Genomic DNA, 26117 nt, shown 5'->3' with positions numbered 1-26117 from the left:
TCTGCCTCAGCCCTGAGTTGCTTGGATTTCAGGCATGTGTCACCATACCCAGCAGGCAAAGTGAATTTTCATATGAATCAGGGCTAGTTAGTACAATGGCATGCATTTTGATTAATTTATGAGATCATGAATCAATTTGAAAATTTCTATTTTTTGGTAACAAATAATGAATTTAATAATGAATTATAATAAATACTAATTCATTAAACAATATTTAAAATAAGTAGCACATATGTAAATGAATATTACTTAGCCCTGAAAAAGAAGGACATTTTGACATATCCGGTGCTGCAGACGACCCTTGAGAACATTCTGCTCCCTCTGGAGTAAGCCACATACAGGGGCAGAAGTCCCATCTGCTTCCACTGTGGAGGCCCCTACAGTAGTCAGGGTGATGACGGTAGCACCACTGTGTGACCGTGCTCACTGCAGGGCGCGGTGTGTTTAGAATCCCTGCTGTTGGTATGAAGACACATTCGGGCCTTCTGTTTGTCCTTCTAACCTGCTCCTTCTGGCTTTCTGCCCAGTTTGCGTGTGAACCTGGACATGGGCAAGATCGTGTACAGCTGGGTGATTCGACGGGATTCCAAAATCCCTGGGACGGTGGTGCGTTCCAGCACGATCCCCGAGCAGCTGGGCAGGATCTCCTACCTGCTCACGGACAAGACAGGTGAGCGCTTGCGGCCTGCGCAGCACCGGGGTGCACAGTACCCAGCAGCGGGTGGAGAGGGGAGAGGGGCGCCATGCTCGGGGAGTGGAGCTCGGGGAGCGGGGCTCTCCCTCTCACTGTGAGACAAGTAGAGGTTTCTGGCGGTGGCAGCAGGGACTTCCACGGGACTAGTTAACTCCACGCTCCGTGCTGGAGTTTGTGAACGGTCACTTGGTTAATGCCTGTGCCAGCCCCAGGCGTTAGGACAGACTTCCCTCATGAGGAGAGGGGCAGTCAGAGGTGAAGTGCTGGCACAGGCACAGAGTGGCCGAAGGAGGCGTGGGACCCGGGCAGTCTGGCCACAGTCCTTGTATCACCGCTGCACCCCAGTACTGCTCCCCCATTTAACTCGTGGCGACTCGAGTCTAACTTCCTCTCCTCCAGTTAGTGGCTGCAGCGTGGGAGGGAGGTTGCTGCAAAGATACCAGGTAGCTCCCCAGAACAGCCAAGCCAGGTTTCAGGAAGGAGAGGGCCAGGAAGGCTCTGGACACACCAGTCTCCGTCCCCCCAGGACGGTCTCGGCAGGGCTGTGCCATTGGGGTGACTTGACTACTCATCTTCCATCGGTGACTCTCTGCTCAAGGGTCAGGCTCCCCCCAGGTAGAATCTGGTTGGCCTGGGGTACCTCACACACAACCCTCTTGTCAAGGGAACACGGCAGCTGTCCTGATGGACAGTCCTCCTGGCCAGCCTAGAGAATGGGTGTGGTCATGTCTCCATGGCAACCCAGCAGGGGAAGGGTGCCTCTCCTGCCTACTCCAGCCGGGGCAGTGCTGAAGCCCGTGTGTGACGGGTCCCTGTTCTCATCTGTCTTGTGTTTCAGGAACTCTTACCCAGAATGAGATGGTTTTCAAGCGGCTTCACCTGGGAACGGTGGCCTATGGCCTGGACTCCATGGATGAAGTGCAAAGCCACATATTTAGTATTTACACCCAGGTAAAGTCCTCCCTTGCAGTCCCCAAGACGGCGCCTGCACGTTTCTTAATAGCTATATTGAGGCGTAATTACAATAGTGTAAGTTCATCCACATTTAAGTTGTATGTTTAAAAACGTACGATTGCTGGTTTTGACTGCGGCCATCCTCACGATCTATTTTACCTGCATCACTCACTCCAGAGGGAACCCTGTACCCTTCAGCATTGCTCCCCAAGTCCCCAGTGTCTGCTCCCCAGATGTACATCACCATCAGTCCTTTACATTTTGAACGAAGTCATCGTGGATGATGACTTCCCCTCTTCCTCATTGCAGGACACTGAAATGCTAACGGACACTGGGAGAAGCCAAGATAAAGTTGTTGGCCCAGGGCTGGGGCTGGAGCTCGGTGGCAGAGTGCTTGCCTGGCAGTGTGAGGCACTGGGCTCAATCCTTAGCACCGCATAAAAATAAACAAATGGAATAAAAGTTGCGGTAGCCATCCACAACTACAAAAATTTTTTTTTTGCAAAAAAAAAAAAAAAAAAAATTGTTTGCCCAGCATCTGGTGCCACAAGGAGCTCTGAGCGCCTCTCGGTTGGTCACACTCAAGTTAGAGAACAGTCTGTTTTCCTTTTCCCCGGCTCTGAGCCGAGTAGTGGTCACCGATGGTCTCATGCAGGAATCGTGTCGTTACCTTTAGTTTCTTGTCTGTGGTCAACGGTGATCTGTGAAGGAAACTAACCTATCAGAAGACTCAACTTACTGCTCTCACTTTTTTTTCCCCTACATTTTTTTTTACAATCGGTCACTCTTTCACAGAAAGATCTTACTGGTAGGTGTCCTGACATTCCTAAAAGATAGGCCAGTGGGTCCCCACTACTGCTGCTCATTAGAATTGCGAGTGGTGCTTTGATTTGGGCTGGACACTCTAGAGATTCAGGTCCACTGAGGCTAGGGCAGGGTCTCCGCTTGTGTTAAGAGTTAGTTGAGACAAGGTGCATAAGGCCCTGGGTAGTTCTGAGGCACGTGCAGAGGGAAGATGGATACTCCATGAGGCCAGCTCCAGGCTGGAGAGACACTTGTTTGGAGAGAACAAGAGAATGATGAGGCCACATTAGCCTAAATTTGTCAAAACAGATAGTGATTACTTAGAAATCCAGTTTAAAACAACAGTGTTGCAGGGTGAGGTGGCACACACCTGTAATCCCAGCAGTTCAGGAGGCTGAGGCAGGAGGATCCAAGTTTGAGCCAGCCTCAGTAACTTAGTGAGGCCCTATCTCAAAATATAAAAGGTGTGCAGACATAGCTCATAGGTACAGCCCCCAATTCAATCCCCAGTAACCACCTCCCCACCACAAAAAAGAAAGAAAGAAAGAAAAAAGTATCTCTCTGTAAAGGTTAAAGGCAGAATCCACGAACCCTTCCCAATGTGGTTATAGTTGATATTTAATGTTCTGGAACATTGGCTTGAAGGACCGCCTGGATTTGCAGGCTCCCTCCTGACAGTGGACACAAGGTGGGTGTTAAATGGAGAACAGTTAATTGGACACGTTTCACGTCGTCGGCCATCTACAGCCGCAGAGAAGCCTTTATAATCTTGTAACTCCATGGGTCAGCATTAGGGCTGGTCTCCAAATGGGTCCGTGGACCTTTTTCAGAGATGTTCTTTAGGACTTAAAAAATTATGAGGAGTGTCACTGGATGGGGAGGATAAGCCACACAGTGCCCGTTCCTTTCTCTCGCCCTGTGTGGCTGTTTTGTTTCACGGTCTCCCGTGCTGGTCCTGGGCCCTGTTATGTGGCTCCGGGGGCCTCCCCTGTAGCTGCTGATTGCTCCCTCTCAGCTTCCAGCCCTGAATGAACCTGCACACTGAACCCTGCACACGTGGCCATCACTGATGGGCTCCCGAGGGTGTGTCCACAGATCTGGTTGCTTCCTGTATCCCCTCCACCTGCCTCTCTCCCTGAGGTGCTGGCCTTAGTGTGTGCCCCTCACCTACCTCACCACTCACCAAGGACCTCCCAGGTCTCCCCCTGCCACCTGCAGCCTCCAGGCACCTCTTGGCCCGTGGCACCTGCTCCCACCGGGCCACCTGCCTTTTGTCTTCAGGCCCCTCCACTAACCCGGCAGTAATGACCCTCTCCCTTGCCTGGCTGTCTACAATGGTGTCCTGTCTCCTTCCCTGTCTCTTCCTCCAACCCAGGAGCACCCTGGAGTAGTGAGCTCCCTGGCTGGGTCGTCACTGTGTCCCTCCACACCTGCAGTGCAGCCCTCCTTCTGCTCCAGCGCCCTGGGGTGGCCTCTCCCTCCTCTTCCCACGAGGCCTCCCTCCAACCTCCTTCCTCCCAGGCTCCTCCTGAGGGTTCATTGTTCAGCTTGTCCTGCTTATCAGCACCTGCTAAGTGTCCGCAGGTGTGTTGACATGGTGACGATTATATGAGACAGCTCCGTAGGTGGCGGTGTGGGCCCGCAGAGGCGCACCCTGCCCGTCTGGCTGGTATTTTAAACAGCCTGTGGTGTGGACAGAAGCCGGCCCATCTGGGATACTTGTGTATTGCACCTTTTGTGGCTCGTTTGTGGCTTCATGCAGATAGTGCTCTTGGTGAGAAAAGTCCAGGGCAGAAGCTCATGAGTGGGTTTGCCTTGCGGATCTTGGGTCTGCGGTTGCTCAGGGTTGGGGGTGAGCTCATATTAGAGGACAGCCCCACCCGCCCACCCGGGGAGGCCGTCAGCTTCCTGTCTGGACACGTCAGGGTCCTGCAGGGAGCACACGACTCCTTCTGTGATAAGACATGGGGACTTCCTCCTGTTTTTGTGCCAACTTTACTGACTGCACACCCCCAGAATTCAGCCACATTAAGCGCACAATTCAGCGACTGTCAGTAGATGTAGAGTTGTGTCTCCATTGTGACCTTAGAGTATACTCCCACACCCAAGGTACCCTGGGCCGTGGCACCCCCTCCACAGCCTTCAGGGCTTAGCAATGATTCTGTAGCAGTCTTTCTTAAAGTGTGGTGTTGGGGACCCTGGGCCACATCACCTGAGCCACCAGTCGGAAGCCCCAGGAGTTTCGCCCACCTATGACAGGTGACCCAGGCGAGTTGGGACACAGAATAGTGGCTGTGGCTCAGGCTCACCCTTCCTTTCAAACTCCAGCACCTGAGTTGTGGACCTGAGAGTCTGTAAGGTGCCCCACCGGGCAGCAAGGAGAAAGGGTCAGAGCACCCATCATCCCCGGGATCTGTGCAAAATGTAGGTCTGACCCGCGGGGCCGAGGGTGACCCAGGGCCTGCCCGCCACGCCTGGGTGAACACCTGTCGGGTCCAGTCCTGGAAGGACCCTGCAGGAGGACCCCAGATTCCACAGCTGCTTACTCTCAGTGTGTCGAAAGGCAGGTTGCGGTTTACGAGTGTCCAGGTGACTGGTTTTGAGGCTGTTATTTAACTAAACTAACCTCATAAAGACGGCGGGGCAGTTTTAAAAGATTCCGGCAGGAGACTGCAGATTATTAATGCCAGGCTAAATAAACAAAAGGAAACGGTCAGCCCACCAGGAGGTCAGGCCCCAGCAGGCCACAGCCCGGGGATGATGCTCCCCTGCCTTATCGATCCGTTTATGGGTAGCTGTTTTTAAAATCGAGATGTGATTTAAAAACCATAACCTCCCCCCTTTTAAAAAGCATATGGGTCATGGTTTTGAGCATTGCCTACAATTCTGTGCGGCCATGGCTGCTAATTTCAGAACATTCTATCAACCCTGAAGAGAAGCCCACACCCCCCCTCCCCCCGGACCCCATGTCCCTCCTCCACCCCCTTCCCCAGCTACCAGCAGCCACCAGTCCACCCTGTCTGCCTGAGTCTGCCCCTCTGGCATAGTCGTGGACCTCGGCGGCGTGTGGCCGTCTGTCTGTCTGGCTTCCTCCACGTGGCACAGTGTTCCTGGGGCCGCTCCAGCTTGGAGCGTCTGTCAAGCACTTCTCTTCTGCTGAACGGCAGAGATGATGATTCGAAACTTAAATTTTAATCTGTAGTTCTTGGTGCCCTTACCCTGAGTATGTGTCATTGTGTCATTCTGAGGTTTTGGTTGGTGACTGAGAGTTATTTTTTTTTCAACATTTTAGAATTTTGGTTTTTTTTGTTATTCTCAATAAATTAACCCAATATTGCTACTAGGTAAATGTGCAATCATGGGGGCCATCCAGTGTTTTCCCCAGTGTGTACATGACCAAACTGTTTCAAGGCACTGGTCTTCCTACCTAGAGTTTCTATGTTACTTGACCTGCTCCCAGCAAGCGGAAGTGCCTTGGCTCGACTTGTTGTCACCCATCTGAGACAGAGAAGAGACACTGTGGCGGCCGTGGGGCCCACCCAGACCCCCCACCCAGGGCTTGGTGCACCTCACCTGCTGGGTCTCTGTCAGTTCATATTTTCCAAAAGACATAATTGTTTTAACCCACGTACTTCCATCTGCGCCTGTCCTTTTCCACGTAGTATTTTGTCTCTGATGATGTTTGGGGCTTATTGAAATTGGTGCGGAGTGTTTTCATGACCAAGTGTGAGTCTGTGCACAGGATGTGTACAGCTTGTCACTGTGTCCTGCGTGCCAAATGGTAGTCTCACTTTCTGCGTCCACAGGAAACGTGGAGGAGGCTCAGTTTATATATATATTTTTTTTAAGGAAGAATTTCTTTTTTTTAATCTGTGAGTTTTTCTTGTGGACACAGAGCCTACTTTGTCTTTTATTCATTTAAAAGAAATATGTTATTTTTGGAATCTTCTGTGTTCAGGTCACTCCCAAGCCACTGGGATGACAGGTGTGTGCCACCCCACTGGCTTTTAATGCAATCTTTAAAACAACTCTAGTTAAAAAACAAACAAAACTCCACAAGGAACAAATATTGAAATTTTAAGCGAAGTCCGGGTCTCGCTTGCTCTTTGAACGCCTTGGCCCCTCGCGGGCTCCGCTGCACTCGGCCAGTTCCTTTGGTAGCAGCAGCTCTGAGCCTGTCTCCATGGTGTGGCCCTTGGGAGCTGGCGAGGGGTCAGCTGGGAGCTGCTCTAGGGGTGGGGCCGGCCCACAGCAGTTCCTTGTCGTCAGCAGTGGCTACCAACTGCCCGCTCCCACAAGACCCATTAACATCACCAACGTTCATGCGTGGTGACATTTTAACTGCATTTGGAAAGAAGACTGATTCACGATGACCCAACATTGAATTTGGGTGTTAATCTTTCCTGTCACACTGCCTGAGATTCTTGTCGGAAAGTGGCCTTGCCACTGGTCATGGGTGAGATAAGGACGCCGACTTTTCCCTGAGTCTCGATGGCTCCTGTGCTGTGTGGGATGGACTCTCGGTGCCCCAATGCCACATGCCCTCCCCGGGGCCCTGCCAGGGGCCTTTTGGGAGCATCTTGGTTTCCCTCCCCATGTGCACTTGCCGGTGGTGGTGACATCGTTTCTGACCTCGTGGTGCGCTGCGTGTGGCCCCTCCCTCCTGAGGGGGGCCGGGCGGTCTCCCCGGGGCAGAGTCGAACCCGCTCCGTGGCCGCCACATCTGTTTTTGTTTTCCCCTGGTATTTTTTAAGTAAGAAGAAATGTGTGTAGGTTAAAGGGCCCGTGGGAGGAGGTGAGGGGTAAACACTGTACAACGTGAAACTCTTCCATATGGGCACCGGGGACCTTTTGGAGACGGGGCCCAGAACCCAGCCCTGCGCCCGCCGCGTGCGCCTGCCCCTCGGCCTGCGGAAACCTGTGGCTGTCCCTCTCCTCTCTGAAACCTCTTGGTAGGGAAGCAAGGCAGATGGTGAGGGACAAATTGATGAAGGTGGCCACGTTAAACCTGTCACCAGGGATGCTGGCTGGGACCACCATTCTGGCTTTCTGCTGTGGTTTCCCGTGTGAAAGCGAGGACTCGGGAAACCCTGCAGCCTGCTCCTCTTCTTGCCTTGCTTGTCATTGTTTTGCCCAGAAGACAAGACCCCAGGGTTCTGTGCTGTCCCCATTGAAGTATTAGCAGAGCGTCTCACCTCTGTGGAATCAGATTCTCTATGAAACCCCAGGGGTCCCCAGGCCACCCCTCACTCTGCCTTCCTGTCCAGCCCACTCTGGCTGAAACTCGCCACCCGCGGCAATTACCTTGTCAAAGGCCTTGTTATTGCCCCTGATCTGAAATAATGATCCGGCCCAGGTGCCGAGGAATGTGGGTAAAAATGAAGACACGTGTCGGCAGCTGCACGAGATACATTTATGTAGGACATAAATCACAAGCCACGGGGAAGCACTCTTGCTGGTCTCTCCAGGAGAGGCCTTTTCTGTAAATCTTCAGTCCTCTTTATATTTTAAAGTTAAATTCTTTATAATTAAAAGCACTTGGCAAATAATGATTCATTGAAACCGGAGTTCTGATTCATTACTCTAATTATTGTTACCATGCAGTGCCCTTTGGCCTGGAAGTGAAACTCGTGTGCTATTGACACCAGAGGTTAACAGAGCCGGAAGCCGGAGCATGGCGTGTCCCCACGGTGACCAGAATAATTTAGTAATTGTCTAATTACCTGGGGAGTCTAATGCACTACTAAAAATAGTTTTAAAAAATTAAACGAAAGTCATTTTCTTGCTTCTTGTGACCCATCTGTTCTCTATTTGGGGCAGCCGCATGTCACGGATACCAAACGCAATTCATCCTGAAAGATCACGTAGCTCCTGTTGGATAAGTGTTGTTTTTTTTTTTTTTTTAATGTAGAATTCGGAAGCTCCCTAAACATTTCTGGCTTCCAGAAGTCAAGCTGCTGCAGGCGATCCTTTGTTCAAAACTGTGATTTAAAATCTGGAACTGACTTGGCCAATTTCATGTTTATCTCTCCTGGGGAAATGGGGAAAAGTCTATGCTGGTTGAGAATTCCCTGTCCCCACCTCAGGAATATAGATTGTGAACTTGTTCATTAATTCAGCCAGTACCTGTTGCATGCCAGGCCCTGGGTACTAGGGACACAGTGGTGAGTAGCTCTCAGGGACAAGCTCTCTGTTCCTTCAATGGGATGGAAGAGAGAATCCTCAGGCACAAGAAGCCAGTCGTGGGCAGTGACACACAGGGTGCTTGGTGAGTGACTTGCAGTGGAAAGGCAGGTCACCCAGGGACTCTCTGAGAAGGTGACATCCGAGTTGCTGCAGAAGCCTGGGGCGTGTATCCAGGCAGAGGCCGCAGCAGTGCTCAAGGCCCGAGGCAGAAAGAACTGTGGGAGGTCAAAGAACAGAAAAGCCGGTGTGGCTGGAGCAGATGACCAAGGATGGTGGGAAGCCGGCTAGGGGCTCCGTGAGCCACGGGAAGGCATCTCATTAACAAGTGGTCTTAGCTGGGCATGGTGGCACAGGCCTGTAATCCCAGAGACTCTGGAGGCTGAGGCAGGAGGATCACAAGTGTAAGGCCAGCCTCAGCAATTCAGCAAGACCTTGTCTCAAAAAGTATAAAGGGCTAAGGATGTAGTTCCGTGGTAGAGCCCCCAGGGTTCAATTCCTGGCACTAAAACAAAACAAATCAAGTGGTCTCCCCCAGTGTCTTAATCTTTTTGTTTTGGTGCCGGTGGGCCCCAGGACCTCTCTCAGGCAGGGCACCCCGTCTAGCACCGAGCTGCACCCCCGCCCCGTACTTGTTATTCTACTCCAAGGCAGTAGAGCCCTTCCTTCAAAGGCAGGCCGAGGTGGCACCTGGTGCGTCACATGGGTGGGAGGGGGCTGCGTGCTGCTGTCCCCCCTCTCTGAGCGCCCTGCAGGGCGTTCCTAGGCTGGGTGTGGGGCTGTGTGAGACAGGCCCGCCAGCCTCCCCTCTCCACTTTAGGAAACTGAGGCCCAGAGAGCCCACACCATGGCTGCCCACGACCCCCTCCCGAGGACAAGACCCAGGACTGTGGGTCTTGTTCCCTGATCTGGGACCACTTTCCCAAGACTGGACCCATTTCCTGCCCCCACCCCCGGCAGCGAGAGCTGAGAGGTGGGAGGGGTGGGAGGGAGCCCGTGGCTGCCCCTCAGGCAGGCTTAGAGCCTGAGGCCAGCGTGGGGCGAGGTCCCACCAGCAGTGAGGTCCCCCCCAGGTTTGCTTCTGCTGTTACTAATACGCCTTGGGGGGCCAGCCCAGGGCCCCCCCCCCCCCCCCCCCCCCCGACAACTTGGCTCTGTTGTCACCCGCTGAAGTCGTCACCTTCCATTGCAAACCCCAGAGGAGGCACATTTAAAGCAACTGCTCTACACTGAGGATGGTTTTGTCCCCCATGGACCCTTGGTGACCCACTTTGGTCCTCCTGTCACCAGTGGTAGCTGGTGGTCTGCCACGCTCGCCAACGTCCTTAGGGACAGGGTGCCCCACAGCAGCGACTGGCCCAGCCCACGTGTTGGTGGCCCCCCATGGCAGGACCCCCTTCAGTGCCACAGAGTCCTCGCCGTGACACCCCTGGCACCGTCCCCAGAGGACAGGCTCACAGTGTCCATAGGCAGCGTGACGTTCATTAGGGTGTCATTTCCCCGTCTTCATGTTTGTTTTTGCTGAGGTTAAAAGATCAGGTTCCTGAAGTGAGGTGTCCTCGTCACCTGGGTCACGCGGGCTGAAGTGGTAGCTGTGTGCAGGCTCCCTGTCCTCATTCGCTTCTCTTCCCTGCAGCAGTCGCAGGAGCCGCCAGCTCAGAAGGGTCCCACCGTCACCACCAAGGTCCGGCGGACCATGAGCAGCCGCGTGCACGAGGCCGTGAAGGCCATCGCCCTCTGCCACAACGTGACGCCCGTGTACGAGTCCAACGGCGTGACCGACCAGGCCGAGGCCGAGAAGCAGTACGAGGACTCCTGCCGCGTGTACCAGGCGTCCAGCCCCGACGAGGTAACGGCCGGCACGGAGGCCAGCTCCGTCCCTGTCCCCGGGAGCGCAGATGTCTGTGATACTGCTGTCTACACCTGGGGCTTCTTCTTCCCCGTTTCCTTTCTCTTTCCTTTCTCTTTCCAACTTTGATTTTGATAATAGGAGCAATATTAAAAATGTTTTTGGTACCAGGGATGGAACTCAGGGGCACTCGACCGCTGAGCCACGTCCCCAGCCCTATTTTGCATTTTATTTAGAGACAGGCGCTCACTGAGTTGCGTAGGGCCTCCCTTTTGCTGAGGCTGGCTTTGAACTCGCAGTCCTCCACTCTCAGCCTCCCCAGCCACTGGGATTACAGGCGTGGGCCACTGTGCCCAGCAGTAGGAACAATTTTTATTCAGTGTGAAAAAATATCAGAATATTTTGGAAAAAATGAAGAGGAAGAGGGGCCCATTGCCCCTCCAGGTTGCTGGCTCTGTGAGTGTTCAGGTCACATCTGCCGCCTCGGAAGTGCCCTCTGGGGACTGTGGGCTGTGCACTGCGGCTCTGTCTTGCTGGGTGCCCGCTGTCAGGAGCCCCTGATGCTGGTGCCTTCTGCTCCTGGTGGCATTTCCTGTGATCACTCCGCTGAGGTCTTGTCTGCAGGGCTGTACGCCATCTCCCTCGCCAGCTGGTCTGGTGGCCGCAGCCCCGGGGGGCAGGGCCAGGGTTTGAACAGGCCGTCCAGTCTTTTCATGTACACCCAGCTGCCCTTGTAAGATGGGACTTCTCATATAGACATGGTTTTGTGTCCACTTACTAATTTCTCATCTTTGTCAGTTTTCTCAAACATGGTTAACAGCACTTCAGGGTGGCTGCGTGTGCACCTTAACATCTTTATCTGTGCTCATGTCCTTAGAACCTGGTTAGACCTGATATTCATTTCCATTACTTATTCATTTGGGTACTGGGGGTTGAATGCAGGCATGCACTCACTGAGCGACATCCCCAGCCCATTTTATCTTTTATTGTGAGGCAGGGTCTTACTGAGGGCCGCGCCTCAGCCTCCTGAGTTGCCAGGGCACAGGTATGTAGCGCTGTGTCTGGGTTGGTCCTCGTTTTTAGCAACCGTGTTCAGAAGCGTTTTGCAGTGAGTACGCTTGATGTAACATTTCCAGAAGTGGTGCGATGGGGCTCGTCATTGAACAGGTATTGAGGGATCGTCACACGGAGTCTTTGCATCAGCAGCCCATGTCCCTGGAGTAGCGAGGCATAGAGCACCCGAATCCTGGAGTCCCAGCCTCACCCGTGGGTGGCCGCTCCTGGCTCTGCCTCTATGTCCCTGAACCCTAGGACCCACCATAGGGCTGTTGGGGACGTTGGTAGGCAGGCAGTAACCCTGGTGGTCGGATTGGGTATTTTTAAGGCTCATGATACCAATTGCCAGTGTTTCCAGATTTTTAAAAAAGCCATTTTCTTCTTCTACCCATGCTGGAGGACTCTGGTTCTTTTCCCATCCCTCTGGGAAGGGGGGCTTCACTGAGTGAAGGAAGCGCCTGAAAGTCTGGGCTAATCTGCAGCATCTGGGAACCTGTTGGAGAGCGCCTTTTCGAAGCTGGGAACGGGCACTGGGATGAGCCTTCCCTGTCCTCAGGTGTCGGAATTTGTCATCTAGGAGACTCCTCCTTGCAGACTGCTGGGGGCGGGTTGGGTGGCTCCAGCCATAGAGCCCAGTTCACCCGTGACCGTTGACATTTGAACCAGGCTTTTTAGGAGAGAAAAATGTTGCCCGACCCCCGACTTGTGAGCTGGGAGTGTGTGCAGAGGGGGAGGGTTCAGGAGGGGTGGTCTGCTGACCGCTGGGCCTGCAGCTCCTGACCAGGCACTTTTTGCTTTATCTTGGTAACTTCTTGAGGCTCCTCGGGTTTGTCCTGTTGGGTCTTGTTTTGCCCATTGGGAGTGGGAGCAGATACCACGGAACGTCATGTTATTTACTTATTTGTCTGCTGTACTGGGATGGAATCCAGGGCCTTGCGCATGCTACACAGCTGAGGAGATTTAGCTGTGAACGAGGACCATGTCCGTGGTGGTTCCTGGAGCCTGCGGCTTCTGATGGGGTCTGCACTGAGGAGGACCTCAGCAGCCCTGTGCCTGTGGGCGCCGCTGATACGCATCTCTCCGGAGGTCCTTCCGCCTGTCCACCCTGCGCTGTCCCCACTGAACTCTGATAAGTTTGTTTTCGGGCTGTGCAGAGGTTTTTCCAGAAGGGTAAATCTTCCGTGGAGTGCTTTGTGCTCCTGGGCTTCTTGTCCCGGGCGTGAATAGCGCTTTATCTCTTCTGTCCGTTAATGGTGCTTGGCTGCAGATTCCTCTTGTTTTTCTAAGATTCTGAGTCACGATTGAACAGACAACAAACAGAGCCACTCTCCTTTGTCTCTGGTGACCTCATGGAGTCCAGCACCACCACCCTGTTGGTGGCTGTGGCTGTGTGTTCACCACCCCCCCGCCCCTCGTCATTATTTATTCGTTATTTCATGGCTATGGAGGAACATGTGAAAATACAGATGAGGAAATGGGCAGCCGTAATCCCACAGAGGGGACAGCCGCTAGGAATTTTCTGCCTTCTGACTTCTTTCAAAGGATTTGGCAAAATACCAGCGTGTTTATAGAAATACGTCACGTGACCCACGGGGGCCAAATCTAGTTCAAGTGGCATCTTTCAGAAGGCCGCAGTGTTACCAGATCCCTGTAGGATTCCGCATGGGCTGGGCTGGGGCTAGCATTGCACCTTTGAAATTCAATATCAATAAAACCTGGCCAGCGGTGGTGGGGTCAGTGGACGCAGAGCGCAGGGAAACCAGCGTTCCTTGTGCTGCTGAGCTGCTGGCGTAATTTCTACCAGTTGGGGGAGGATCCGTTTCCTATAACAGAAAGCAGGATTTCCCCAATTTGTTTCCTGTGCACATTCCGCTTTGGAAGCCCTGAAGGGTCTTTATTCAAACATAGATGACAGCCCGAGGGGTGCTGGCCCTCCTTGCTGCAGAAGCTGGCTCCCAGGAAAACGAAGTCCCTCCAGGGTGGAGCAGGCGGGTCCCAACCAGGCAGCCTCTGACACTTCAGGGCTTGTGGCAGGGTTGGGGGCACTGGGGGTGCAAGGTGGAGATGTGACATTAAAAACACTGCTTCTCGGGGTGCCAGGTCAAGGGGCGCTGCTCTTCCAGCCATGGGAACCCACCCCGCAGCTCCAGGGTCTCCTCTGTGAACTCCTGGTAAACACGGCTTTGTAAAGCTTCTAAATCCCAAGTGTTCACTACAGAAAATGCGGAAATTACAGATTCCAAAAGGAGTTAATAAAATTGACCTGCAGTGCTCCCCATTGTGAGATGACCCCTCTCCACCCTGTGCAGTTGTGTAGTGTGTATGTGTACCTAGGTAGAGGTAGATAGTGTGGGCATGCGTGTGTGTGGACATGCACCTGCTGGGTGTGACCACATGTCACACGCGTGTGGACTTGCAGGGTTTTGTCGAATGACAGCCTCTGGTCATATCGGGCTGTGCCCTGCAGAGCTCAGCGGTTTCAGAGCAGCGAGTTCCGCGTTCTAGGTAGTATGTCAGACATTCCAAGTGGCTTCCTCAGGCTGGGACGCAGGGTGCAGAGACCTCTCAAGGTCCCCGCATCAGGGCCTCCTCTCCCAGGGCTCTTCCTCTGCGGCTCCACCATGATGAATGTTGGAGAGATTCTTTGCACTAAAATTCCCCTCACCCTTTAGTCATTCCAATACTTTACAATCACAGCGTCGAGATGCAGCCTGGGACCTTGCCTTAGTAACCTGTCGGTGTGGGGGGTGCTGTTGCCGGTGACCTCTGTGGAGGCTGGAGTGTCGCTAGGTGTTTGTTGTGGGTTCCTGTAGCCTCTCAGTGACATAAGCCAAAGCCAACGTCTCAAGGCTCTCCCTTGCGCTGACACGTGCGGGACGGGCCCTCCTGCTCCCCGGAGCCATCACTGGCCTGTTTAGCTTCCCGTTCTGGCCCCTCCGCTGTGTGACTTCAGGAAGACCACCTGTTGCACCTCAGCCCCTTGTGGGTACAGAGGGGCTAGTACCACCGACCTCAGGGTCCTCGGTGAAGAGCAGAGTGGGGGCCAGAACGGGTGCGGGCAGTAGTAGGAGATGACTGGCCGTGGAGCACCCACTCCGTGCTGGCCCTGGGCCGTGGACCTCTCAGAACATAGGCTCACCATGAATGTGCTCACTCTGCAGGTGACATGGAAGTTGACCAAGGAGCATTCTCAAGGTCAGTACAGAATTGCACACTCAGGTGACAGGTCATAGTCACAACAAAGGGGCACTAAAAATGTTCTGTAAAATTACCTTTGGCTAACTGCATGCCGTGGCACGTGTCTATAATCCCAACGTCTTGGGAGGCCGAGGCAGGAGGATTGAGAATTCAGAGCCAGCCTCAGCAATGGGGAGGTGCTGAACAACTCAGTGAGACCCTGTCTCCAAATAAAATACAAAAGAGGCTGGAGATGTGACCCAGTGGTTGAGTGCCCTTGAGTTCAATCCCAGTACCAAAAAAAACCCCCCAAAAACAAAAAACACCTTTGTCAATGTGAGTATGAATTTCCTGTTTAGACTTGGTCTCATCCTCAAAATGTCTCATCAGGAATGTGTAAATATTCCAAAATATAAAACCGGAAGCGCTTCTAGTTCTGTGCATCTTGGTTAAGGGCTGATGTCACCTGGACCTGGTATCATTCCACGTCGTCCCTGTCAGTCCCCTTAGTCACATGGTGCATTATCACTTTTCAGCAGCCATGTCTGTGTAAGAGGAGCTTTTTCAGGTAGTTTAGAGGCTTTATTCCAGTAGCTATACTTAGAGTGCTCGTCGAATTGAAAACCCAAGGCAAGTGGGCAAATCAGTTGATCCTAGTCGTGCATTGAAAGCATTAGGAGGCTCCACACACGGCACCAGGTGAGCCAGTCCCCCGGTTTCCCCAAGGTAAATTGGACAGTGGCAGCCTCCTCAGTAGCGGTCATCTTTTTCTAGGCAAATGGAGCCCTGAACGGCTCCCACTGGGGTCACCCAGGCCTCTACCAGATGCTGAGCGGGTGCTGGGAACAAGGGCTGCTGTGTCCCTTGCCAGACCCTGTGTCCCCCACAATGGCCCTCCCAGCCTGCCCCCAGGTGGTGCTATGGAATGCAGGTGACCTCAAGACAGGGGAGTCATGGGACCAAGCAGTGGGTGGCGGTTTCTGTCACCCTCTTGTGTTCCCAGAGGGGAACAGCTGACCCGATGGGCCAGCATTCATGCTGTGCACCAGGCGTGGTCTCCCTGCTGTGTGCTCAGGGGTTCTCCTTGTCTTGTTTTTTTTTTTTTGTTTTAAAAAATGCACTGAGTTCAATTAAAAACTGGCCACCAATGGATCCTAACACCAATCTACAGCCCTGGAGCTCCGGAGGCCAGGGGTTCACATGCCTAAATCCTTTCTCAGTACTGACAGTGACTTGATTCTCTTTTTACAATTAAAAAAAAAAGCTGATAAATATTGCATAGGAGTACCAGAAACTGCCTCCGTGGAAACAGAAAAGCTTTACATTAAATAAAAATGTGGCTGCAGCTGTGTCTGCACGTGTCCAGCTGGGGGCGCTGCACACTGACCAACCCATGGCGACAGCTTCTGGCATTCAGGACCACAGAGCCGCAGGGTGGGGAGGAGGAAGCCAGGGGGTAGGGGGTTCTGGTTCACTTCTGGTTCTGGAGCTGATTGAACAGCCAGTCTGTCCTTCGTAGAGTCTGTCCCCAGTGTTGACACACGTGGCCTGAATGTAACAGCTCCCGTGACTTATGGAGTGCAGCCCAGCTTGTCTGTGATTTTGGTGGCATTTATGACATTGGGGAGGACCTGCTGATTGGTAGACCCCAGGGGGACGGCCTCCTGGAGCTCACACTCAGCCGGCCTCCTCACGACTCCTCACGGGTCTCGTTCCCACGCTCGGTCACTGCTGTGCGCGGCAGGGAGCGAGGCCTGGGTGTTCTGAGCGGGCCCCATAGCGGCGGGATCTTGGCCTGGCGCACAGAGGGAAGCCCAGGGTCTGTGCTCATTGCTCTCCAGGCCGAATCCGTGGTGGGAACGGCGGAGGCCACGGTGCCGCCCAGCTTCTGACTGTGCAGCACCGCCGTCTCCCCTGCCCCACCCAGGCCGCCATGAGGCTGCACATTTCTTTTTTGCCAAAAAGGCCTTTGAAGCGGTTGGCAGGGATGTGCCTGTCCTTGTGGGTGGGTGGCCGGAGGCGTCAGCAGCCACTGCTCCGAGCCAGACGTCGGTTTTGCTCCCACAAGATGCGGTGCCAACCAGGAGGAGAGATTTAATAGCTGCGCTGCATTCTGTGGGCGATTCTGTCTCCTGGGCTGATCATCAGGAGGTCCCCACTTGGGACATCCCAGATAAAGCCTGATAATAATCATGCCCTGGCGTCCAGGTTAGCTCCCTGCGCCTCCCTGGTGGTGTGTGAAAGGTGCCCCCCGTGTTCTGGACCTTCTTCCCCTAGTTGTTGAGCTCCAGTGTAGAACCTCAGGGAGGCGGGGGCGTGGCTCAGTGGCAGGGCATTGGCTGGGCTGGTGTGAGGCCCCCAGTTCCATCACCAGCACAAAAACAAGAGCACCCACCTGGGAGACTCGAGCCCTGCAGAGAGCAGGTGGGCAGCCAGGCCTGTCGCGGCCACATTGCTCTCAGTGAGTGTAAGCTGTGTGCAGCTCCCCTAAATGCCTGGGGACAGTGATAGCACTCTGACATGTCACCACTGGGCTTGGAGCACTGAGTGAGAAGGATTCCGGGTGGTGGTGAGCTGCACCCTTTCAGGGCCGTGCCGCTGTGGCTCAGAGAACAGAGGTCAGGACTTGGAGACCCTGAGTGGGGGTGGTGGTGACCGCCCAGGCTGGAGCTTGGTGTGGGGTTCTGGTTGGTCACGAGGGAGTGGGGCTGTTTGAAGCAGGACCGGAAGTGTTTGGGGGACATTGTAGGAAAACCGTCAGTTAAGTCACCCTGGATATTAGGTCACCCATGGGTCTGGGATGCAAGTCTCATCCCAGTGACTTAAACAGAGTCATTTCTAAATACCGAGGTGTCTGTGGCAACAACACCATCCTTTCTTTCCAAGTATCATTTATCAGAGCTGAGAGGAGGATTTCAGGTGCCGGAGACTTGGACCCAGGTGGCCTTGCCTCTGCTATCACCTCCCCTGCCACCTTACCTGAAAAGCCTGTTTTTGTTTGCTCTATGGTATCTTTAAGACCTTTTCTTAAAGCAGTGATTTGAAATCACTTTATGTATTTTTTAAAAAAAATAGCTCCTCTTAGTTCATAACCCACTTCAATCTAATGTATGAAATATGATATGTCAAGAGCTTTGTAATGTTGTGAACAACCAATAAAAAAAAAAAGCAAAAAAAAAAATAGCTCCTCTTGGGACAGGTCAGATCGGAAAATAGTGGCCCATCTTCCACCTGGTAGTGGTTGACTCTGTGGCTGGGTGTCTGCTGCTAGGTGTCCACCGCTTCAGTTTACCCCAGCCCCACATGCCTGCCCCGCTCCTGTCTGCCACCTGCTCATCCCTGTGGGTGTCTGAACCTGCAGCCACTGTCCATCACATGGTCGAATGTGTTTCCTTATTAAGGAAAGAAATCCTTAGACCCGTGGGTAGATTTATGGAGTTAGAGAACTAAGGCTGGGTGAGGACCACCCGGCTCCTCCATGTGTCTTGAGTGTCTGTCCTGTTGAAGGCACCAGAGAGCCCTTGAATCAGACGTCAGACTCGCGTCTCTTACATGCTCCTGTGACAAGTGCATACCCTGCTTCTGACAAGAGTGTGAGGCTGCCCAGTGCGCTGCCCCAGGCTCAAAGAAAAATCAGTGAATCTTGTCCCGGGTAGTTCATTGCCAACCACAGATGATGAAAAGCCCTTTCACAGGTGGCTTCTGGCCCGAGTTCTTGAGATGGCGTGTTAGGAGGGAGAGCAGTGGGCTCTGCCCTTTCACGTCCTCCTTGGACCCAGAGCAGAACACACAGCAGTACCCGACACGAGGTCCTCCGCCCGGGCTCTGCTCCAGTTCCTGGTCTCGTTCCCATCTCGCGGATTCCTGTGCCATTCATGGTCCTGAAGCTGCTGTGCCTGCTACTGCTCTGACCCCCAGTTCTGTCCTGAGGCCCCACAAGACCTTGACCCAGGTTCAGGACACTGAGGCTCAGGCCCTGAAATCTTCCCAGTCATGTGCTGTGGGATGGTCCCTGTGAGCACCTCAGCTCCACTGAGTACCCTGTCTTACCCCCCAGGGCTCTGGGGGCTTGATGTGTTTGGTTAGAGAGTAGGTTTAAATGAACACTGACTGTGTTGCAGTTGGGAGCAGGAAGTGGGGAGTGAACTGTCCCCTGCAGGGCTCAGGAGAGGACTGAAGGGGACACTGAGGTCCCCTAACTCCATTGAGGGGCTTGCTATGGAAGAAAGCACGGTTAAAAGTACATACAGGGGCTGGGGTTGTGGCTCAGCAGTAGAGCGCTCGTCTAGCACGTGCGAGGCCCTGGGTTTGAGCCTCAGCACCACATAAAAATAAATAAATAAAATAAAGGTGTTGTGTCCATCTACAACTAAAAAATAAATATATCTATTTTTAAAAGTTGCATACAGTTCTAACCACTCTTCCTCAGGGACATTTGTCTGTTTTGAGTTCTTGGACCTGTAACTCAGCATTTCCTCTTGCACCGGCCTGGGGGGATCCGTTGCTAGGTGAGCAGTCGGCAGACAGGGCTTCAAAGGCTTATGCAGAGCAGTAACAAAAAGAAAGATGGAAAGAAGAGAGAGACCTGATCAGACCTTTCTCTGAAAGGTGGAGGTCAGTGTGATGGTATCGTCTATGGGTCAAAACTGAAAGCTGTTTCATCCCAGTTAATTCATTATTAAATAAGATGGGAAAGTCTTGAAAATGACTTCCTGCTATGTGAGCGCCCTCCATGTCAGCAACAGAAACAAAACCAAAGATCCGAGCGCAGCCAGCCTGGGCCGTGGGAAGGACAGGCCGTGGGGAGCAGTCTCCTGAGCCCCTATTTCTCAGAGGCCTGGTCGGGGCACGGGGGACAGTGGTGTGGGGCTGGGGCCTGTGGTGAGCTTCAGCTTAGGTCCTTGAGGTGCAGCGGGTTAGCCCACACGAGTCCCAGGGGTTCCAGAAACAAGGAGCTGGGGGCGGCCCTCTCCCAGGGCTTCCGCAGTGCTCTCTTGGTGAAAGGGACACCGCGCTGGAGGGGGACAGTGCCGGGGGGTAGGCCATCCCCGGGAGAAGCCACCCTCTCTGCCTCCCAGCCACGCAGAGGTGGTGGCTAGGACTCTTTCAGGCCCGGAGAACGTTACACAGAGGCATCCCTGATTGCCAGAGCGGGCTCACGGTGGTGCATACACTCTGCACTTCCATTTTTGGAGTTTTGCTCTCTTCCTGGCCAGCTTTGTGCCGTCCAGTCCTGGGCAGCAGCTGGGGTGCAGCTCCCAGTCACAAGAGGAGATGACCCACACGCTGGCGCCTGGGTGGCCCAGCCAGGTGGGTGGTGAGTTAGGTATTGAGTGTACTTCCCACCTACCAGGTTTTCTTTTGACTTTTTCTTTTCTTTTCTTTTCTGGTATTAGGATCAAACCCAGAGGTGAACTACTGAGCTACATTCCCAGCCACCCCTTTCATTTATTTATTTTTTCAATTTTATTTTGAGGTAGGATCTCACTAAGTTGCCGAGGCTGGCCTCAAACCAGCAATCCTCCTGCCTCAGCCTCCTGGTTTGCTTGGATCACAGGTGTGTGCCACGCGCCCAGCTTCACTTCAGACGTGTTCAGTTCACGACGGGCTTATTAGATCTCCCCTGTGACCAAGGCCTGCGGAATAGCCTCTTTCCCAGCTCAACCCTCCCCAGACACCTGCCTTTTTATTTTTCCCCTAAAGATTAAACTGTAAGAAAAAAGCGGCAGGAGATACTTTTTTTTTTTTTTTTAAGACACCGTGTTTTAGGGCTTAGATCTGACTACAAAGATGGTTCATTGGCTTGAACGTTAGAAGCCGTCCATCCTCTGCTTGTTTCCTGTTGCTGTGGCAACAAGTGACGTTTTAAAATGAAGCAAAGCTGCTCTCTCTCAGCCGTAGGTCAGAGGTCCACAGGAGTCTCCCAGGGATGGGATCAGGTGTCCACAGGGCCACGTTGCTGCTGTGGGCTCTGGGGTGGTCGAGTCCTTCCTCCTCGGGCTACCCAGTCTGTCCACATTCCTTGGTTGATGGCTCCTTCCTCCCTCTGCAAGATCCGCGGTATCCCCGCTCTCTGACCTCCTCCTCTCACCTCTCTGGCCACAGACCCAAAGGGCTCCCCTGCAGAACTCGTGGATCACATGGGGACACCTGGGTCCCCTGGGGTGATCTCACCCTCTCAGGGCCTCCTCCTGGTCACATCTGCAAAGTCCTGGGAGGTCACATTCACAGGTTCTGGGGACCAGGGCTGCTTTGGGACCATTCCTCTGCCACTCTACCTCCCATCAATCCTCCAATGGTGACCGTGGGCTGGGGTGGCCCCACTGGGGACGTGTGTTAGGGGCCCGGACCCCGATGCAGGCCTGCGAGATTGGCACTCTCCTGTGGTCTTGTCAGGCTTGGCTAGACCTCGCAGAGGGTCCTGTCACAGCGGCCGGCCCAGGTCTGCTGGGTCTCTTTGTCCCTCTCACCACGGAGCTGGCCCTTCCCGCCTCCCAGGAGTGAGCAGGGTCCCCCTCTCTGCATACACTGTTCATCCTCCCTCCCCGGCCCCTCCCCACCCTCTCCTCCTCCCTTTCCTCCCCCCCCCCCTTCTCCGGGAGTCCCCAGGCCCCCTGCTCGGCAGACATGTTTTAATTTCCTCGTGGACTTTCAAGACATGAAAACCAGTTGCTTACATTTGAATGTCAGGACATCTCAGGACGAGTCCAGATCCCAGGTTTTTCTTGAGAAACTGGAAGCTCCAGCCATCCTGGGCCGCATTCCTGCAGGGCCGCCTGCTCCACCAGTGTGACACAAAGGCCGCTGTCCCCTGGGGCTGGGGCTGGGATCCTGTTGGCCTGGCCCCGCCCGGCCTCTCCATTCATCTGCAGGACTCGGTCATCTGGCCTCTGCCTCTGGCCCTCAGGGCGGCCTGGCTGAGGCTGTGTCAAGGCCCCGCTGGGAACAGAGTGTTGTAGTGGGGGGACTGTGCCACAGGCAGGTCCAGGGCTCACCTGGCCTTGGCCTCTGCCACTTCTCTGCTCCCGTCACCTTGGGCTTCTCATCTTGGTGTCATCATCTGTGGGGACCCGTTGCTTAGCCTCCTGCCATCGACTCCCTGCAGTGTGACCTGCTGTGGTCCCATCCTGTGTCCTTCAGAGTGTTGTGACCTGCCTCTCTGGCCACAAGCACCCCTTCCCAGTTATGATAGCCATGTCCCCTGGCAGCAGCAATGCCCTGCTGAGAACCCTGTCGATCCTCCCCGGGGAGGGCACGGGCTGAAGTGCCACAGCACCTGGCCCTCTCAGGGCTTGTTGGGCTTGGTGCAGATTCTTCCAGAGAGGTGATGTGGTCCCTCAAGGCCATACCTGTGGTGTGCGGCCTGCTTTGGGGTCTGAAGGACCACATGAACTTCCAGAGGGTCAACTGTGAGCATGGGCCCCCGCAGACCCCCTGGTACAGACACTGTCATGGGCGGCAGCCCCTTGGGCCGAGGCCCTTGCTGTCCCCAGCGTGCCCGTCATCTGTCCCTGCCCTTCCTTGTGCCTGGGTGTTCACATGCGAGTGTGTCTGTCGTGTTTAGGTGGCCCTGGTCCAGTGGACGGAGAGCGTGGGCTTGACCCTGGTGGGCCGAGACCAGTCTTCCATGCAGCTGAGGACCCCTGGCGACCAGATCCTGAACTTCACCATCCTGCAGATCTTCCCCTTCACCTACGAGAGCAAGCGCATGGGCATCATCGTCAGGGTGAGTCCCGCCCCGCACGTCCCGCACACCCCGTGTCCCAAGGCCTTTCCAGCCCTCCTCAGGGTGGTGTCTGCCGCCCAGACCAACACGGAAGGTGTCTTCTGAGCAGAAAGAGGTCCAGTTCATGGGGCCCACTCCAGGCCTCCGCTCAGCCCGGCCGGGCTGCAGGGATGGGAGGTTCCGATGCCCGTAGGTGGGCAGTTGCCGGTTACACGTGATTCCTTCTATTTTGTTCGATTTAATACACACGTGTTGAGGTTCGTCTCAGAGAGCCATCTTAAAGTGAGCGATTCCGTGGTGTTTAGACCTTCCTGGTGTTGCACAAGTCCCCAACGTGGTCAGGTCTCAAAATGTGTCAAATCTTCATCATCGACAAAAGCAGCCCCTCGCCCACCCTGGCTCCTGGCAGCCACTGGTCTGCTTGCTGTCCTGGGGACTTACCTGTTCCTGGCATTTCATGTGAATGGAATCGGTCACCGTGGCCTGTGGTCGTCGGCTTCTCTCCTGGAGCATGTTTCCCAGGTGGCTCTGCCGTGGCGTGTGTCCGAGTTTCACTTCTGATGGCTGACCATATTCCATCGCCGCATGTTTGGGTTGGATATTATCCTTATCCTAAACGCTGAGACCAGAAGGGTTTTGGATTTCAGGTTTCTTTTCTTGGATTTTGGAATATTTGCACGGAGGTAACGAGATACCCTGGAGGGGAGCCTTGGGTCTAAGTGTGAAATTCATCTGTTTCCAGTGCACTTGTGTTTGATCACAACTTGCCTCAGGACACTTGTGGAATTTTCCACTTGCAGCGTCATGTTGGTGCTCAACAAATTTTGGGGTTGGGAGCATTTGTTTGGGGTGAGGGGTGCATGGCCTGTACCATATTTTGCTAATGCGTCCACCCACTGATGGACTTTGGAGTTGTTTGACCACTGGCTATTGTGAATAGTGCTGCTGGGATTGTTCAGGGACGAGGATGACAGCCTGTTTGGGGGTTCGGGATTGACACTGTGGAGTCAGGCAGGTCGGTTACCTGGTGGCTGGGTAACTCTCTCTTTAGTCTTCTGAGGAACTGCCAAATTATTTTCTAAAATGTTGAACCAATTTATTTTCCCACCAGCAATATAGTAAGTTTCCATTTTCTTCACATTCTTGCCGGCACTTGTTACTTAAAATTTTTAACGTGTTTCGATTATGGCCGTCCTTAGGGTTATGCAGAGGTATTGCATCATGGTTTTGATCTGCATTTTCCTAATGATTAATGGCACTGAGCACCTTTTCATGAGTTTTTGGCCATATCTGTATCTTCCTAGAATGTCTTTTCAAGTCCTTCGCCTGGTTTTTAGTTGGGTTGTCCTCTTGTTGATTTTGTAAGGGTTCTTTATATATTCTGGATATTAGACCTTTATAAGATATATAATTTGCAAATCTCTCCTTTTACAGGTTGTCTTTTTCACTTTCTTATAATGTCCTTTTATGCACCAAAGTTTCCAATCTCCGTGAAGTTGAGTTTATCTGTTCTCGTTGCTGCTGTTGGCTTTAGTGTCACATCTAAGAATCCATTGCCAACTCCAAAGTCGTGAAGATTCACCCCTGTGTTTTCTTTGGGGAATCTTATAATTTTAGCTTTTTGGGTCATTTGAGTCCATTTTGAGTTAACTTTTACACATGGTGTGAGGTAGGGACTTCACTCTTTTGCATGTGAATACCCAGTTGTCCCAGAACCATTTGCCAAAGAGACTGATTTCCTCTGACTGCTCTTGGCACCCTTGTTGTGATTGAACCTTGTGTTTTTTAGTTCATGCGGTCACAGAGTGGGAAGAATGGTGACCAGTCAGCAGTATCATTTGCTGTACTATTTTAGATTTTTAACCTACTTTCCATTGACAACACAGCATATGTGCAGGGCAGGGCAGACATACAAGCGTGCATCCCCACTTGTTTTTTTGGGGGGTGGTCAGGGAAAAGGATATTTAAAACAAAACAAAGCAAAGAAAACAGCTCTTTCTAGCCCACTTACGCTCCCAACAGTGTTCGTGGTCAGTTCCAAGGTGGCCGAGAGCCTGGGGTCAATAGCAGGAGAGGTGCGTAGCCACAGCAGTAGGAGAGTCATCAGCAGTAACGTGGGTGACAGTTAACCAAGGTTTGCTGTGAACCTGTGGCTGTTCTAAGTGACGTGCATGGTAAGCTACCTCATTTACTTCTCACTGTAGTGTAGCAGAGCAGGCACCATTTATGATGATTGACGGTCGACAGAGCAGGAAGCTGAGGTGTGGAGGGCTGAGGAGCCACCCGAGGTCACATAGCCGGGCCGCGCCAGCAGGGATCCAAGCCCAGGCCATCTGGCTCAAGCTGGTGCTCTTTTCCTCTAGGACCCAGGGCTGTGGGGTGCCAGGAGGTGTGCCCCAAAGCTCAGGGGCACCTGCAGCCTTGTTGGGTCAGTTAGGCATTGCTGCCTTGCAGGTGACATCACCTTCAGTGGGTTGAAACAATGACCTGTGCAGTCCCTGCTAGTCTCTGTGGGCCAGGCAGCCGGGCGTAGCTTAGCTGGGTCCTCTGGTCAGGATCTGTGAGCGGTCAAGGGGCTGGCCAGGGCCACTCGCTCCAAGGTCCTGCTGACGGGATCGGTGTTATCAGGATTCAGGTCCCTGCGGGTGGGTAGACTGAGGCCTAGCTCTTCACTGACTGGGGACCAGGGACCGCCCTCAGCTCATGCCCAGCCAGCTGTCCATCAGGGCGAGCAGCTGGGAACGTGGACAAGCAGGGAGACACCTCCGCCTGCAACCCAGCATCAGAAGTGACATCCGGTGCTTTAGCCTTTGTCCATGATCACAAGCGAGTTCCCAGGTCCCACCTGTCCTGAGGCTGTGACCAGCGAGGCATGGATACCAGGAGTGGAGGCCCCTGCCCCTGCACTGCTGAAGTCACAGGCGCTCTCCGCCTGAGCTGATGATCCAGAGACGCACCGCGTGGACGTGATGGGAAGCGTCCCATCCTAAGGGACTTTTATTTCCAGTACCAGTGGGAACTCTCAGACCGTGTGGGACCTGATCCTTGGAAACTTTGGGGTGGGGGGAGCCTCTTCTCCCACCCAGCTGTGCTTTCCCACTGGCCCACGCCCGCCTGCCCTGAGCACACATCTGCTGCCCAGCGCGCCCAGCCTCACTCCCGTGGGTGAGGCTGCCTGAGGAATCCAAGTCATTATCTCCCACAGAATCGCTCTAATTTCATTCCAGCATTTTTTTTTTTTTAAGTTCTAGGGCCAGGGGCTCTGCTGAGGTCATTCAGGGGCTGAATCATCATCGGAGAGTCCCCAACGCCCACTTCTCTTAGAACAGGCGAGTGGGACACGCCGCCCTTTGTTTGGTTGTAAGAGACTCTTGTTCCAGACACACGTCATGCTACACGAGGTGGCACGTGGCCCTGGGTCTCCCCACGGCAGAAGGGGCCTTGCTGGAAGTGGGGGTGCCTGCAGGTGGCCGGTCTGCCTCACCTACGGCAGCTCCCACTGCCTGAGAGTTTTCAGAACCAGCATTCACAGTGCAGGTGTTTAGAACAGGTCACGATGTAGGGAAGGGACTATGAATGGTTCGCCTCCATTCAGTTTTTTTTTTTTTTCCTGAGCATATATGACTGTGAGTATCCACACACATTTTTATAAAATTGGCATTGAACTTTTGATC

General features: G+C 53.6%; 1 protein-coding gene across 2 annotated transcripts in view; it reads left to right on the top strand.

Annotated features, from left to right (window-relative positions):
- Nucleotides 1-26117, top strand: part of ATP9A (ATPase phospholipid transporting 9A (putative)) — a 118963-nt gene that overhangs the window by 67161 nt on the left and 25685 nt on the right. For both annotated transcript variants that reach the window (XM_081289574.1, XM_081289575.1), the window contains exons 12-15: nt 528-670; nt 1533-1645; nt 10272-10484; nt 22282-22443. In XM_081289574.1, the coding sequence (XP_081145700.1) occupies nt 528-670; nt 1533-1645; nt 10272-10484; nt 22282-22443 (631 nt within the window). The remainder of the gene's footprint in view (nt 1-527; nt 671-1532; nt 1646-10271; nt 10485-22281; nt 22444-26117) is intronic.

The sequence above is a fragment of the Spermophilus citellus genome (genome assembly GCF_964194105.1).
Source record: "Spermophilus citellus genome assembly, chromosome: 4".
Taxonomy (NCBI): domain Eukaryota; kingdom Metazoa; phylum Chordata; class Mammalia; order Rodentia; family Sciuridae; genus Spermophilus; species Spermophilus citellus.
This window is presented reverse-complemented; position numbering and strand designations above follow the sequence as displayed.